The sequence below is a fragment of the Coregonus lavaretus genome (genome assembly GCF_964263955.1).
Source record: "Coregonus lavaretus genome assembly, chromosome: 27".
Classification (NCBI taxonomy): Eukaryota; Metazoa; Chordata; class Actinopteri; order Salmoniformes; family Salmonidae; genus Coregonus; species Coregonus lavaretus.
The window spans coordinates 6516241-6533346 of NC_140014.1; the positions used below are offsets into that span (position 1 = coordinate 6516241).

General features: G+C 40.0%; 2 protein-coding genes across 2 annotated transcripts in view; one reads left to right on the top strand and one right to left on the bottom strand.

The window, feature by feature from the left end:
• Positions 1-17106, top strand: part of LOC311103132 (transcriptional repressor protein YY1-like) — a 964063-nt gene that overhangs the window by 154885 nt on the left and 792072 nt on the right. The window lies entirely within an intron of this gene.
• The window catches only part of LOC311103120 (MAM domain-containing glycosylphosphatidylinositol anchor protein 2-like), a gene marked incomplete at its 3' end in the record, with an annotated part of 221901 nt that overhangs the window by 17335 nt on the left and 187460 nt on the right, over positions 1-17106 (bottom strand). Inside the window, exon 11 of the mRNA XM_084144660.1 lies at positions 2395-2572. Within this exon, the coding sequence (XP_084000786.1) occupies positions 2395-2572 (178 nt within the window). The remainder of the gene's footprint in view (positions 1-2394; positions 2573-17106) is intronic.

Consider the following 17106-nt stretch of genomic DNA (forward strand, 5'->3'; position numbering starts at 1 on the left):
ACACAACTCAACCTTTGCCACAGGTTGTAACTGCCGGCTTTATAGCTCTATGAGAGAAACTCATTGAAAGGAGAACCAACAAGCACATTCAAAGATGAATATTTATCTCAATAAGTCAAAGGTCAGTCTTAATAGGGGAGTGAGGGATGTTCACTTACAAACATTCTCTTTTACCACGATGTCCTTAGTGGTTGTATAAATTGCAGTTGGTGAGTTTAATGTAGCCTAAATAATTTTATGAGGAGTATAAGGGTCTCATACTGGTCATTACTGTATACACAGTATAGACATTCCTGAATACAGTAAAATGTGCTTTCCCATGGGCTTAAAACTGTACACCGATAAGTTAAGTGTGTCACTGCATCAACGGCGACCTTTCGAGTCCTGATGTCGTTGTTGCACCACAACCTATGGTCACATGGGACCTTAAACACTGTTGAGAGGAGACCGGAGAGTAGAGGTTTAAATGTCAAGTCAGGCGTGCCTGTCAGTATGGGCAACAACCATAACATGGATACAGCATACAGCATCGTCTCAAACTACAGGCCTGCGGGCCACTAATAAGCACCTCTGGGCCTGATTTGGGCCAAGGGCCGGGAGTTTCAGACCTCTGAAATGGAACATATAGCATACTCCCCCTAAAAACAGGATAATAGATGGGTGGATGGAGTGCAATGCATTCTAGTGCTGCTATTACCTCACCTAACCTGGGCGCAGAGAACACATAATTAGAGAAAATAGGCTGGAAGCATCTAATTAGTGCAGAAGGTCAGTGAACTGTTGTGTTTTGTTTGCTAGTCAGAGCAGCTCGCCACCAGACTGTAATTTTGTGTTTCTATGGGGTGGGTTTGGCTGGCTGCGTGCATGCATGCATACTTCACATGCTAGGGCTGACAGCTGTAGGTTTGTACCAGGCGTGGATTTCAAAGGGTGGAGCTAGCATAGACCCAGGCTAGGCTATTCATGTCTGGGAGAAAGAGGACTCAAAACCTGGACAGTATTGTTTCTTGTGTTGTAGTGTTGCACTACAAGGGCTTCCAACTGTGTTGGTGTTGTTGAAGCATTGAAGCAACGCTCAGGCTGTCATTCTAATTCCGCAGCCTGTTGTCCAGTCTTGAAAGGAGTTAATTTGTTGAACAGGTGCATTGGACAGACATTTTCTGTGACTCTTTTCATTCCCTTTGTAAGAATGTACCAAAATGGATTGAGACAAAACAGTAAATGAGAGTGAAAGATAGAGAAACACTAGTTAAATAGACAATGATTATTCTCTGATGTGGAACCTTGTCTACATAAAGACCAGTAATAACAGATACGCAATTAAAGTCCACCCTCCAACTACATTAAAATTGCATTTAATTCAAAATCCTTTAAGTCTGTAACCTCGGCTGAAATCCTTAATGGATGGCTCCTGATACTTTTAAGGCTGTCTGCCCCGTCAGCGGTGATAATGGCACTTTTTGATGACTAAGTTGAATTGCTGAAAGTTTTGATGTAATTTTGCCTGAATCTCTGAATGAGAAATGATCACTGCCCCCCCCCCCCAAAAAAAAATGCATATCTCTCTGTGCTTTACTTCCTCAGTCAGTGACCTATCTAATTATATTTTCCTAACCAGTAGGGGTCCCTATTACCATATAAATACTCACAAAATATGACAGCGTCTAAATCGCTCTTACAGTGATATTTTCTTCAAGCCATGTTTACATGACTGTGTAATTATGACAAAATCCATATAGGGCTAGGATAGGACCTAGATGCTAACAGTCTACATCAGGGGTGTCAAACTCATTTTACTCCCAGGTACGCATTTGGTCTTCAATGAGGTCCGGAGGGCCGCACTGAAAATGTGTTACATTTCCTCGCCATCTAGATTTCAAAAACAGTCCTCTATCCATTATTTTTGGAATTTTCTATGCTCACTGACTGTCCGTCTTTCCTTTAGTTGATTATTAGCGAGCTGGACACATTCAAGAAACTGTGTGAATGTAGGTCCATTATCATTTCGACACGGATTTGGTTTTGGTCATTTTAAAGTATATTGAGTTTGTTTTCCCCACCAAACCACCCTGCCGTATGTTTGACACCCCTGTTCTACATAGAACATTATGTCCATGTTACATATGGCGCTAATCCTTACTGTAGAACATTCTGTCTTTACAGTACAATGCTGAGGGTCACATACAATATACAACAATATACAATACAATATGCAACTACAATAATGCAATACACAATTGTGCGCATACAAGGCCATGCTAGTCCCTACTGAAGAATAAAATACAGTCTGAACAATGCTGAGGGTCAAGTACGTTTGTATACTACAAAACAAAATTGTGAGTATACACAGCCATACTGTACAGTTCAACTAGACTGAGAATGATTTCCGCTTACCACTGTATCTGATGATTCTGTCTGTGGAGTCTCCCTCTCCGAAGCGTGTGATGGGGGTGAGGCGGACCAGGTAGGCCTCGGGCTTGATGAGCTCCGTCAGGTTGTGGGTGATCAGCTCCCCCTTGGCGATTGCTCCCTCCATGGGGATCTCCTGCTCCCACCACCTCGACTGGCCCGTCTAGACAAAACATAGGATTTTTTTGAAAAATCATTAGAATACCCTTTTGTAATGTTTTTTTATACAAGAAGTGCACATAGTCCAAACTGGCCACATTATAATCAATTCTCACTGATCCCATTTCTGAACTCAAGGTCAAAGAAAACATCCTTGAAATCCATACTAATAGAATACATTTGGCCATCAGATATTTAATGAATTACACTACCGGTCAACAGTTTTAGAACACCTACTCTTTCAAGGGTTTGTCTTTATTTTTACTATTTTCTACATTATAGAATAATAGTGAAGACATCAAAACTATGAAATAACCAAAAAATGTAGTAACCAAAAAAGTGTTAAACAAATCAAAACATATTTGAGATTCTTTAAATAGCCACCCGTTGCCTTGATGACAGCTTTGCACACTCTTGGCATTCTCTCAACCAATTGAATGCAAGCTTGACAAAAAATGTCAAACATTGTTAAAACATTTCTAGCCTGTCTATCTATGGGTAACAGGGTTGACGTGCTATGCTCGACCCACTCAGTTTCCACCACAAAAGACCAGAAAATGGCTATGAACCAGCTCACCAGCTTTTACTATGATTTGACTATCAATGTTTCTTTTTTTTTATATATAAAAAAAAATATATAGTTTCAGCATATTAAAATGAGAGTTAAGTTCACGTAACAGGGTTGACCTTAAAATCAGGGACAGACGTACACTACCAGTCAAAAGTTTGGACACCCTTTCAAAAGTTTGGAGCACCCTTTGCCTTGATGACAGCCTTGCACACTCAACCAGCTTCATGAGGTAGTCACCTGGAATGCATTTCAATTAACAGGTGTGCATTCTTAAAAGTGAATTTGTGGAATTTCTTTCCTTCTTAATGCGTTTGAGCCAATCAGTTGTGTTATGACAAGGTAGGGGGGGGTATACAGAAGATAGCCCTATTTGGTAAAATAAGTCCCTGATTTTAAGGTCAACCCTGTTACGTGAACTTAACTCTCATTTTAATATGCTGAAACTATTATTTAAAAAAATAAAAAATAAAATAAAACATTGATAGTCAAATCATAGTAAAAGCTGGTGAGCTGGTTCATACCCATTTTCTGGTCTTTTGTGGTGGAAACTGAGTGGGTTGAGCAAGAACAGCTAAAATAAGCAAAGAGAAACGACAGTCCATCATTACTTTAAGACATGAATGTCAGTCAATAAGGAACATTTCAAGAACTTTGAACGTTTCTTCAAGTGCAGTCGCAAAAACCATCAAGTGCTATGATGAAACTGGCTCTCATGAGGACCGCCACGAAGACCCAGAGCTACCTCTGCTGCAGAGGATAAGTTCATTAGAGTTACCAGCCTCAGATATTGCAGCCCAAACACAAGCAATGGACATTAAACCGGTGGAAATGTGTCCCTTGGTCTGGAGTCCAATTTTGAGATTCTTTGTTCCAACCGCCGTGTCTTTGTGAGATGCGGTGTGGGTGAACAGATGATCTCAGCATGTGTATTTCCCACCGTAAAGCATGGAGGAGGAGGTGTTATGGTGTGGGGGTGCTTTGCTGGTGACACTGTCTGTGATTTATTTAGAATTCATGGCACACTTAACCAGCATGGCTACCACAGCATTCTGCAGCGATATGCCATCCCATCTGGTTTGGGCTTAGTGGGACTATCATTTGTTTTTCAACAGGACAATGACCCAACACACCTCCAGGCTGTGTAAGGGCTATTTTACCAAGAAGGAGAGTGATAGAGTGCTGCATCAGATGACCTGGCCTCCACAATCCCCCGACCTCAACCCAATTGAGATGGTTTGGGATGAGTCGGACGGCAGAGTAAAGGAAAAGCAGCCAACAAGTGTTCAGCATATGTGGGAATTCCTTCAAGACTGTTGGAAAAGCGTTTCAGGTGTAGCTGGTTGAGAGAATGCCAAGAGTGTGCAAAGCTGTCATCAAGGCAAAGGGTGGCTATTTGAATCTCAAATATAAAATATATTTTGATTTGTTTAACACTTTTTTGGTTACTACATGATTCCATATGTGTTATTTCATAGTTTTGATGTCTTCACTATTATTCTACAATTTAAAAATAGTAAAAATAATGAGTGGGTGTTCTAAAACTTTTGACCGGAAGTGTACGTATTTTACAAGGAAGTGCAACCATCACTACAGCCTCCAAAACACTTGGTTACATGATCTTTGTCCCATCTACCATTAAGTCAGACCAAAATAAGTTGAGTCAAGGGGTGGATTTCAATTGTATTTCCTTAATTCCTTGTGTACTCCGTCCCTTGATCAAGGAAATACAATTGAGATTCTCCCAAGCTTGCCATCACTTAGCTTTATGTTAGTTTGTGTGATTCTGGAGGAATGACAAGTGAAGGAAACCCCTAGAGACTGGGGCTACGTCACAATTCTCTGCAAGTGTGCACCATACATTTCCTGACCTGTAAAACTGAAAGTTTAACGTTCTGATAACAGCAGTGAAAATTGTGCCTGATCTGAGACCGCTTATTTTTATGTTGCAGGGCGGTTCTGAGAAAGTTTTACTCTGGTTTCCTGGGAGGTTTTATTAATGTTTTGAGAATGGAAATGATAGGTTATTTTTTATTTATTTTATTTTTTAATAACTTCCTTAAAACTTTCACTGACTGTTTCAATAAGACTTAATAACAATGCTAGCTTTTTGGGGATTATTTAAAAAACAAACTCCAACCAGAGATAGGACACATGGTAATTCATTTCCTTAAGCATTAATCATGCAAACACATTAATTTTTTATTGTGACATGGCATCAGTGCGATATGAACCTATGATCTTCTGTTCTCTGTCTATGGAATTAGTCCACTGCACCACCAGAATGTTTTTTTACGTATTCAAAGCTGTTCATTTGAGTCTATTCCAGGGTTCTCCAACCCTGTTCCTGGAGAGCTACCTGCCTGTAGGTTTTCGCTCCAACCCCAGTTATAAATAACCTGATTCAGCTTATCAGACAGCTAGTTCTCTCACGTCACCCCCCTCCTCCGCACACTCCACTGGCTTCCAGTTGAAGCTCGCATCCGTTACAAGACCATGGTGCTTGCCTATGGAGCAGTGAGGGGAACGGCACCTCCGTGCCTTCAGGCTCTGATCAGTCCCTACACCCAAACGAGGGCATTGCATTCATCCACCTCTGGCCTGCTGGCTCCCCTTCCTTTGCAGAAGCATAGTTCCCGCTCAGCCCAGTCAAAACTGTTCGCTGCTCTGGCACCCCAATGGTGGAACAAGCTCCCTCACGACGCCAGGACAGCGGAGTCACTCACCACCTTCCGGAGACATTTGAAACCCCACCTCTTTAAGGAATACCTGGGATAGGATAAAGTAATCCTTCTACCCCCCCCCCCCCAAAAAAAAAATAATAATGAAAAAATGAAAACAAATAACAATAAAAAAAATATATATATAATAATAATAATAAATTTGGAAAAAAAATGTTTTTATTGTAAAGTGGTTATCCCACTGGCTATAGGGTGAATGCACCAATTTGTAAGTCGCTCTGGATAAGAGCGTCTGCTAAATGACGTAAATGTAAATGTAAATGTAATTATTAGAATCAGGTGTGCTAGATTAGGGTTGGAGTGAAAACCTACAGGACGGTAGCTCTCCAGGAACAGGGTTGGAGAGCCCTGGTCTATTCAAACAGACCCCATTTCAAAGGAAACAAGCACTCATTAAGATCAGGTGGGCACGTCCAACACACCTAAACACACTTAACAAGATAGAAGATAATTTTGTTGATTGCGAGAACATTCTTAGAATGTTCTCTGAACGTTACTAAAGTATTTTGTGGTTTTTATGGAACGTTTTGTTAACGTTCTCGGAACAATTTGAGAACGACTTTAAATAGAACCATGACGAAACCTGTAGGAAACGTTATACTGAAGTACTGAAATTCCCACAGAAGAATGTTGTTTCTTAACGTTCTCTGACCTATTTGAGAACATTCCCAAAGTCAAACCAGTTAGAGAACGTTCCTAGAACATTAAAAACATTTTAATTAAATGTAACCATGTTTGAACTTTTAGGAAACGTTCTGTTAAAGTAATGAAACACCATGATTTTGTTTTGTTTTGTGAGGTTCCATAAATATGCTGAGAATGTTCCGAAGCCAAGCGATATATCCTGCACCAAAGGTCATACCCACAAGACATGCTAGCCTCTCACCATTACCAATAACAGGGGAGGTTAGCATTTTTGGGGGGGTATGATATTTATGCCTCTGTAACTTTCTCACTCATTATTCACGATTCATTCATGATTATCCGTAATCATGGTAGCATCCACATTAATGTAGAAATGTTTAGAAACATATTCTATTCTACATAGTCATTGTATAATTTCAAATCAAAAGTGCTGGAGTACAGAGCCAAAACAATTGTCACTGTCCAAATACTTTTGGACCATTCTGTAATGACCACACTGTGCCACACTTGTACACTCTGTTGTACAGTCCTGTCTATCACTATGGCTTTTTATTTCTGTCTTTCTTACAAATAACACAGCCTGCCAAGAAATATATTGTGAAACTTCATAATGAATTGACCAACTGTTTTACAAATGGCACCTCAACATAATGACAAGTGTTGTTGGCAGACATAAACAAAGACATTAACAAATGCATTTGAATACAACAAGCAGGCAGATGCGCAGACACGCACGCACATACACAAACTACAGCTGCAATGACGACAATAGACTATTGCTGCAGGGAAGATAAGAAATCTGTTCACGAATAGGTGTCAATTACGAAATGGACAAACATGCTAAAGAGCAAAGACAGCTAATTGGAGCTGTGGTGCCACCGTGTTGGAAGCATTGAGACGTGATAAGATGCTTTCGCTTTCTGAAATCCCCATTTGCATTGAAAACAAGTTGCACAAAGAAACATGCATCTTCAAATCAAATATTAAAGGAATAATTTAAAGCATGTAGGTTTTAATCTAAATACTCTCGCCGTCTTAGTTCCCTTATTGGTTTCTTAGTCGCACGATTCCTCTAGAACCAGCTAAGCATGTCAAACTCAACTCACCACCACAACTCCCTCGGTCCTCAGGTATACCAGTGCACTAGTCAAAAGAGATGAGTCTCAAAATCATAGGCTGAATATGAGTACAATGTTTACAGTGCCTTCAGAAATTATTCATACCCCTTGACTTATTCCACATTTTGTTGTGTTACAGCCTAAATTCAAAATTGATTAAATAGATGTTTTTCTCACCCATCTACACACAATACCCCATAATGAAAAAGCGAAAACATGTTTTTAGAAATGTTTGCAAATGTATTGAAAATGAAATACAGAACTATCTAATTTACATAATTATTCACACCCCTGAGTCAATACTTTGTAGAACCACCTTTGGCAGCAATTACAGCTGTGAGTCTTTCTGGGTAAGTCTCTAAGAGCTTTCCACACCTGGATAGTGCAACATATGCCCATTATTCTTTTCAAAATTCTTCAAGTTCTTTCAAATTGGTTGTTGATCATTGCTAGAAAACCATTTTTAGATTCAAGTCAAAACTGTAAATCGGCCACTCAGGAACATTCACTGTGTTCTTGGTAAGCTACTCCAGTGTAGATTTGGCCTTGTGTTTTAGGTTATTGTCCTGCTGAAAGGTGAATCCATCCCCCAGTGTCTGGTGAAAAGAAGACTGAACCAGGTTTTCCTCTAAGATTTTGCCTGTGTTTAGCTTAATTCAGTTTCTGTTTTATCCTGAAAAACTCCCCAGTCCTTAACCATTACAAGCATACCCATAACATGATGCAGCCACCACTAGGGCTGTGGCGGTCCCGAAATTTCTTCAGCCGGTGATTGTCAAGAAAATAACTGTCGGTCTCACGGTAATTGACCGTTAATTGACAAACACATTTATCATCCCCTGGCTTCCACACATAGCCTAAAAGCCATTTTAAAAAGTCTAATAAATCCATGTAATATAGCCTACACCTTCACAATAAATCCATTATTGATTTTAGACAGGTCTAAAGAAGCATTATATGAAGAAAATGTAGTCTATTTCAGAAGAAAAGAATAGCATACTCTGAGTTGTCCTTATGTTAGGTCCTGATGAAGCTATGCCAAATGGCTGTGGGCTACAATAGTTCATTTAGCAGACAAGATTTACTTACAATTCCGTGGCATTATTTTATATTATTTTATAGTATGAAGAATACAATTGAACAAAGCTGAATAAAATAAAAAAAATGTTCTCCAAACGACTTGAGGGAGTGCACACATGCGGCTATTCTGTGTTGAGCGGTTAACAAAGAAATACGTATTCCTATATGCTTAATTTAGAGTTATTAATGTAACTTTAGTTGTTCTACAAACGTCGGGCTATATGTTTTGATTTTTAATACATTGTAAGGCTGCATAATGAGACTTATGATGATTTGAAAAAAAGGTGCTTAAAAGGCATGAGCTCTGCTTTGTTTTTTGCGCAGGCTGTACACACTCCAATAGTCTCTCATTCACAATTTGACAAGCACTTGATAATGCCTCGAATTTCACGGCGGCATCCCCTTTGAGGCCGTAATGCACCCTAAAAAAATCTATGCCTTTTGCGGCCCAGAGTGCTGCGTTGTGCCCTTCTCCCTGAGTGTGCTGCACAATCCGAAGCGCCTCTCACTCACATGGCACTCCGTCACGGGATCAGGTCTTTCTCACAGGCTACAAGTGAAGACAGACACATTGGGGACGCAACTGCGCGCGTCCTTATCCAATTCCAAGGAGCATATTGAAGATTTTGGAAGAACTGTCTACATTTACCTTTCGTCAGCTAACAAGATGAGTAGGCCTAACGAACAGAAAAAGCACTAGCCTATGTCAATCTACTATCCCCCATAGTACAAAAGTTGACCTATTCTATTCTGTACGAGAAATAAATATTCCAAACATAGTCTGGGAGAGTTGTGGGATGCGATAGATCTCAAATTAATACAACCACTAGATTCAAAAAACCTTTTTTATGCATTGTGGCTGATGCAACAGATCAGCACGTTTAGCTTAAAATGTTGATAAACTATTAGGCTATTTCTTCACATTATAAGCGCAGCAATGCGCACATGGTAGTAGGCTATAAGCGTGAATGTTCCATTATCGGAAAACCCCATTATCAAAAGTGACCGCAAATGCAATTATACATGTAATGCTTTTATTATAAAGGTGCATTTTTATGGTGAAAATGATCTTCCCCAAACTTGAAACTCACGCGCTGCTAATGGATGCCAGTTAGGCTCTATCTATACCCCTTGTAAAGCGGATTAATGTGCTTAATTTTAAGAAGTTATTTTTTTATTTTTTATTTTTGGGGGGTAGATCAGCTTAATATTACAGATAGATTGTAACTTCCATCAATGTAACTGTCTGCATCACTTCCAATCCCCCATGTTTTATATATATATACAGTGGGGAGAACAAGTATTTGATACACTGCCGATTTTGCAGGTTTTCCTACTTACAAAGCATGTAGAGGTCTGTAATTTTTTATCATAGGTACACTTCAACTGTGAGAGACAAAAATCCAGAAAATCACATTGTATGATTTTTAAGTAATGAATTTGCATTTTATTGCATGACATAAGTATTTGATACATCAGAAAAGCAGAACTTAATATTTGGTACAGAAACCTTTGTTTGCAATTACAGAGATAATACGTTTCCTGTATGTCTTGACCAGGTTTGCACACACTGCAGCAGGGATTTTGGCCCACTCCTCCATACAGACCTTCTCCAGATCCTTCAGGTTTCGGGGCTGTCGCTGGGCAATACGGACTTTCAGCTCCCTCCAAAGATTTTCTATTGGGTTCAGGTCTGGAGACTGGCTAGGCCACTCCAGGACCTTGAGATGCTTCTTACGGAGCCACTCCTTAGTAGTGTGTTTCGGGTCGTTGTCATGCTGGAAGACCCAGCCACGACCCATCTTCAATGCTCTTACTGAGGGAAGGAGGTTGTTGGCCAAGATCTCGCAATACATGGCACCATCCATCCTCCCCTCAATACGGTGCAGTCGTCCTGTCCCCTTTGCAGAAAAGCATCCCCAAAGAATGATGTTTCCACCTCCATGCTTTACGGTTGGGATGGTGTTCTTGGGGTTGTACTCATCCTTCTTCTTCCTCCAAACACGGCGAGTGGAGTTTAGACCAAAAAGCTCTATTTTTGTCTCATCAGACCACATGACCTTTTCCCATTCCTCCTCTGGATCATCCAGATGGTCATTGGCAACCTTCAGACGGGCCTGGACAGGCGGACCTTGCGTGCGCTGCAGGATTTTAATCCATGACAGCGTAGTGTGTTACTAATGGTTTTCTTTGAGACTGTGGTCCCAGCTCTCTTCAGGTCATTGACCAGGTCCTGCCGTGTAGTTCTGGGCTGATCCCTCACCTTCCACATGATTATTGATGCCCCACGAGGTGAGATCTTGCATGGAGCCCCAGACCGAGGATGATTGACCGTCATCTTGAACTTCTTCCATTTTCTAATAATTGCGCCAACAGTTGTTGCCTTCTCACCAAGCTGCTTGCCTATTGTCCTGTAGCCCATCCCAGCCTTGTGCAGGTCTACAATTTTATCCCTGATGTCCTTACACAGCTCTCTGGTCTTGGCCATTGTGGAGAGGTTGGAGTCTGTTTGATTGTGTGTGTGGACAGGTGTCTTTTATACAGGTATCGAGTTCAAACAGGTGCAGTTAATACAGGTAATGAGTGGAGAACAGGAGGGCTTCTTAAAGAAAAACTAACAGGTCTGTGAGAGCCAGAATTCTTACTGGTTGGTAGGTGATCAAATACTTATGACATGCAATAAAATGCAAATTCATTACGTAAAAATCATACAGTGTGATTTTCTGGAGTGTACCTATGATAAAAATTACAGACCTCTACATGCTTTGTAAGTAGGAAAAGCTGCAAAATCGGCAGTGTATCAAATACTTGTTCTCCCCACTGTATGTATGTATATATATATGTATATATATATATATATATATATGTATATATATATATATATATATATATATATATATATATATATATATATACACACATATACATATATATACACATATACATACATATATACACACATACATATACATATATATACACACACATACATACATACATACATACATACATGCATGCATACATACATACATACACATACATATCCTTAAAAAATATACGGTGAGTGAAAAAAGTATTTGATCCCCTGCTGATTTTGTACGTTTGCCCACTGACAAAGAAATGATCAGCCTATAATTGTAATGGTAGGTTTATTTGAACAGTGAGAGACAGAATAACAACAAAATAATCCATAAAAACGTATGTAAAAATGTTATAAATTGATTTGACCCCCTCTCAATCAGAAAGATTTCTGTCTCCCAGGTGTCTTTTATACAGGTAACGAGCTGAGATTAGGAGCACACTGTTAAAGGGAGTGCTCCTAATCTCAGTTTGTAACCTCAGATCAGATGAGACCAAAATCGAGCACTTTTGAATCAACTCAACTCGCCGTGTTTGGAGGAGGAGGAATGCTGCCTATGACCCCAAGAACACCATCCCCACCGTCAAACATGGAGGTGGAAACATTATGATTTGGGGGTGTTTTCCTGCTAAGGGGACAGGACAACTTTACCGCATCAAAGGGACGATGGACGGGGCCATGTACCGTCAAATCTTGGGTGAGAACCTCCTTCCCTCAGCCAGGGCATTGAAAATGTGTTGTGGATGGGTATTCCAGCATGACAATTACCCAAAACACACGGCCAAGGCAACAAAGGAGTGGCTCAAGAAGAGGCACATTAAGGTCCTGGAGTGGCCTAGCCAGTCTCCAGACCTTAATCCCATAGAAAATATGTGGAGGGAGCTGAAGGTTCGAGTTGCCAAACGTCAGCCTCGAAACCTTAATGACTTGGAGAAGATCTGCAAAGAGGAGTGGAACAAAATCCCTCCTGAGATGTGTGCAAACCTGGTGGCCAACTACAAGAAATGTCTGACCTCTGTGATGGCCAACAAGGGTTTTGCCACCAAGTACTAAGTCATGTTTTGCAGAGGGGTCAAATACTTATTTCCCTCATTAAAATGCAAATCAATTCATAAAAATTTTGACATGTGTTTTTCTGGATTTTTTTGTTGTTATTCTGTCTCTCACTGTTCAAATAAACCTACCATTTAAATGATAGACTGATCATGTCTTTGTCAGTGGGCAAACGTACAAAATCAGCAGGGGATCAAATACTTTTTTCCCTCACTGTATATATTCCCCTTTATTACTTTCCAACCCCGCCACCCTTTCCCTACTTGGAGTAAACTAGTGAACAACAATGCTTAGGCCTCTACTTCCAGCTCATACTTACTATCTACATTTTATGGACACAGTCAATTTTACAATAATTACATTTTGTTTGTTCTTTCTCCTGAACTTCTTCTACTCTCAACCTCTCTGATCATTTTCATGATGTCCATCCGGTTTGCTTCTATATGCCATATCTTTCTAACTGTGCTCTTTCACAAAAGCTCCCAACCTACAATTTATACACTTATTATGGACACAGAGTGCCTACATTATTAGTTATCTTGTTATTGTTTGTTGTTAGTTGTTATTAGTCCCATCCTTCAATTCCATTCAACACCTCCCATCTATCTTTTAACACCATCCATATAGGATTTCTATTTGCCATATATATTTCAACTGTACTGAGATGTCTTACAAAAGTTCTGAACCTTTCTATTCTCATTGTTTCTACAGATGGTGAATTGAAAATAAACATTTTTGCTAATAGTATTATTATGTTATTGATCGATTGACTATGACTTTTCAGATCACCCAGTAGTGCTATCTGCAGGGTTAGCTCCAGGTAAATATTGCAATCCTTTAGCCATTCCTGGACCTGTGTCCAAAAACAAGCTACAAATGGACAGTACCAAAACAAATGATCTAATGATTCTGTCTCTTCGCAGCAAAATCTGCAGAGCTGGGAAGATTGTATCCCCCATATAAATAACATTCTATTGGTAGCAAGAATTGTATATTATGATTTAAATTGAAATATTCTAAGTTTTGAATCCGGTGTCGTTTTGCGAATCAGTTCATAAACACTATGCCATGGGATCGGTACGTCAAAAATCTCTTCCCAACTATTTTGCAATCTATATGGGACGGCTGTCAATCCTTTGGTCCTTAAATGAAATTGATATCCTTTTTTATTTATCACAGTTTTCCTTAACCAATTATGTTCTTTAATGCAAGGCCGACAGACAAGTTCCTTACTTTCTCCCCCTTTCCACTTTCCTCTTCCATTTTTGCGGTAAGGCTGCAATTATTTGGTTGTAATTTTGGGTAGAGCAGACATTTCCATATGTTTTTGTTAGCTGCATGTGCGACATAACTCCACCAGTCCTACCGATGATATCATTTACAAAGATTATATAATTTTAAGAAGTTACAGTGGGGGAAAAAAGTATTTAGTCAGCCACCAATTGTGCAAGTTCTCCCACTTAAAAAGATGAGAGAGGCTTGTAATTTTCATCATAGGTACACGTCAACTATGACAGACAAATTGAGAAAAAAAATCCAGAAAATCACATTGTAGGATTTTTAATGAATTTATTTGCAAATTATGGTGGAAAATAAGTATTTGGTCACCTACAAACAAGCAAGATTTCTGGCTCTCACAGACCTGTAACTTCTTCTTTAAGAGGCTCCTCTGTCCTCCACTCGTTACCTGTATTAATGGCACCTGTTTGAACTTGTTATCAGTATAAAAGACACCTGTCCACAACCTCAAACAGTCACACTCCAAACTCCACTATGGCCAAGACCAAAGAGCTGTCAAAGGACACCAGAAACAAAATTGTAGACCTGCACCAGCCTGGGAAGACTGAATCTGCAATATGTAAGCAGCTTAGTTTGAAGAAATCAACTGTGGGAGCAATTATTAGGAAATGGAAGACATACAAGACCACTGATAATCTCCCTCGATCTGGGGCTCCACGCAAGATCTCACCCCGTGGGGTCAAAATGATCACAAGAACGGTGAGCAGAAATCCCAGAACCACATGGGGGGACCTAGTGAAGGACCTGCAGAGAGCTGGGACCAAAGTAACAAAGCCTACCATCAGTAACACACTACGCCGCCAGGGACTCAAATTCTGCAGTGCCAGACGTGTCCCCCTGCTTAAGCCAGTACATGTCCAGGCCCGTCTGAAGTTTGCTAGAGTGCATTTGGATGATCCAGAAGAGGATTGGGAGAATGTCATATGGTCAGATGAAACCAAAATATAACTTTTTGGTAAAAACTCAACTCGTCGTGTTTGGAGGACAAAGAATGCTGAGTTGCATCCAAAGAACACCATAACTACTGTGAAGCATGGGGGTGGAAACATCATGCTTTGGGGCTGTTTTTCTGCAAAGGGACCAGGACGACTGATCCGTGTAAAGGAAAGAATGAATGGGGCCATGTATCGTGAGATTTTGAGTGAAAACCTCCTTCCATCAGCAAGGGCATTGAAGATGAAACGTGGCTGGGTCTTTCAGCATGAAAATGATCCCAAACACACAGCCCGGGCAACGAAGGAGTGGCTTCGTAAGAAGCATTTCAAGGTCCTGGAGTGGCCTAGCAAGTCTCCAGATCTCAACCACATAGAAAATCTTTGGAGGGAGTTGAAAGTCTGTGTTGCCCAGCGACAGCCCCAAAACATTACTGCTCTAGAGGAGATCTGCATGGAGGAATGGGCCAAAATACCAGAAACAGTGTGTGAAAACCTTGTGAAGACTTACAGAAAACGTTTGACCTGTGTCATTGCCAACAAAGGGTATATAACAAAGTATTGAGAAACTTTTGTTATTGACCAAATACTTATTTTCCACCATAATTTGCAAATAATTCATTCATGGGCGGCAGGTAGCTTAGTGGTTAAGAGCGTTGTGCCAGTAACCGAAAGGTCGCAGGTTCTAATCCCCGAGCCCACTAGGTGAAAAATCTGTCGATGTGCCCTTGAGCAAGGCACTTAACCCTAATTGCTCCTGTAAGTCGCTCTGGATAAGAGCGTCTGCTAAATGACCAATTATTATTATTATTATTATTTATTATTATTATTATTATAATTATATTAAAAATCCTACAATGTGATTTTCTGGATTTTTTTTTCTCATTTTGTCTGTCATAGTTGACGTGTACCTATGATGAAAATTACAGGCCTCTCTCATCTTTTTAAGTGGGAGAACTTGCACAATTGGTGGCTGACTAAATACTTTTTTTCCCCACTGTAACTGTATGTGTGGGGTACGGCTGAACTTATTTGGCTTGCCATAACAAAGGGGTTGAATAGTTATTGACTCAAGACATTTCAGCTTTTCATTTTTTATTACATGTGTAAACATTTCATAAAACATAATTCCACTATCACATTATGGGGTATTGTGTGTAGGCCAGTGACAAAAAAATCTAAATTTTTATCAATTTTAAATTCAGGCTATAACACAACAAAATGTGGAAAAAGTCAAGGGGTGTGAATACTTTCTGAAGGCACTGTAGCTCTTAGTGAGGCCCAATGTTTGGAATTATACATCGATTGATTGTACAGTTGCCTTGCTTGCCAGGTTTCCTGTATTGGAGACAGTTGAGGACGACACTAACATGCTGACCACACCGACCGCGTTGAGCGAGCAAGCAGTGCAAAATAAATGTACACATACATGTTATTCAATCATTTCATCCAAACTGCTAGCGAGCGTCTGCGTAGCCAGGCGCTAAGATTTCACTTGGTTCTATTTTTGACGCTTGATGTGCTGCAAGTCCCGCCTCTCCCATCTCCTCATTGGTTTTTAGGAGCATATACCCACATGGGTGATTGAAAGCTGAACTGAGGTCCACACTCCAGTCCAGTTGGTGGTGGTAATGCACCTTAAAGTTGGTTGCAAACTGCCATATAAAGTCCACAGAAGAAGAAGACTGAAGGAGGAGAGATTATTAGAAACTAACTAGGTATACCCTTTTATCTGTGTATTAATTGTCGAAGTAGAGAACACAAGATTTTGTGTGACTCATAATGGGTCAAGATTCTACAAAGTTCCAGGAAAAAAAGGACCTTGTGCATTTCAGGTAAAATAACAACCCAATGTTTATATCCCAGGACAAATTAGTTAGCAACAGCAAGCTAGCTAAAAATATCCATGAATGTTTCATGTGATTCGACCTGTCCCCAAATTAATACAGTTGGTTCAGAGTTCGTTTTGATATTTCAACCTGTGTGTTCTGATCGTCTGGTGTGGATAGACAAAAATCAACATGCGCGCGATGGCAAGCACGCGTGCCTGGTGTAGTCAGCATGTAACTGTACACCAAACACAACTGTATATTGTATCTCACTGATGCAAAACAATAATGTACTGTTCTGCTGTTCACATCCTCATTAGTGCATCTGATACCTATTAATTTTACATTAGGGTTAGGCTCAAACAAACCGTCTCAAAATAAATAATAGCTTCAGTTTTCATTCTTTATTGAAC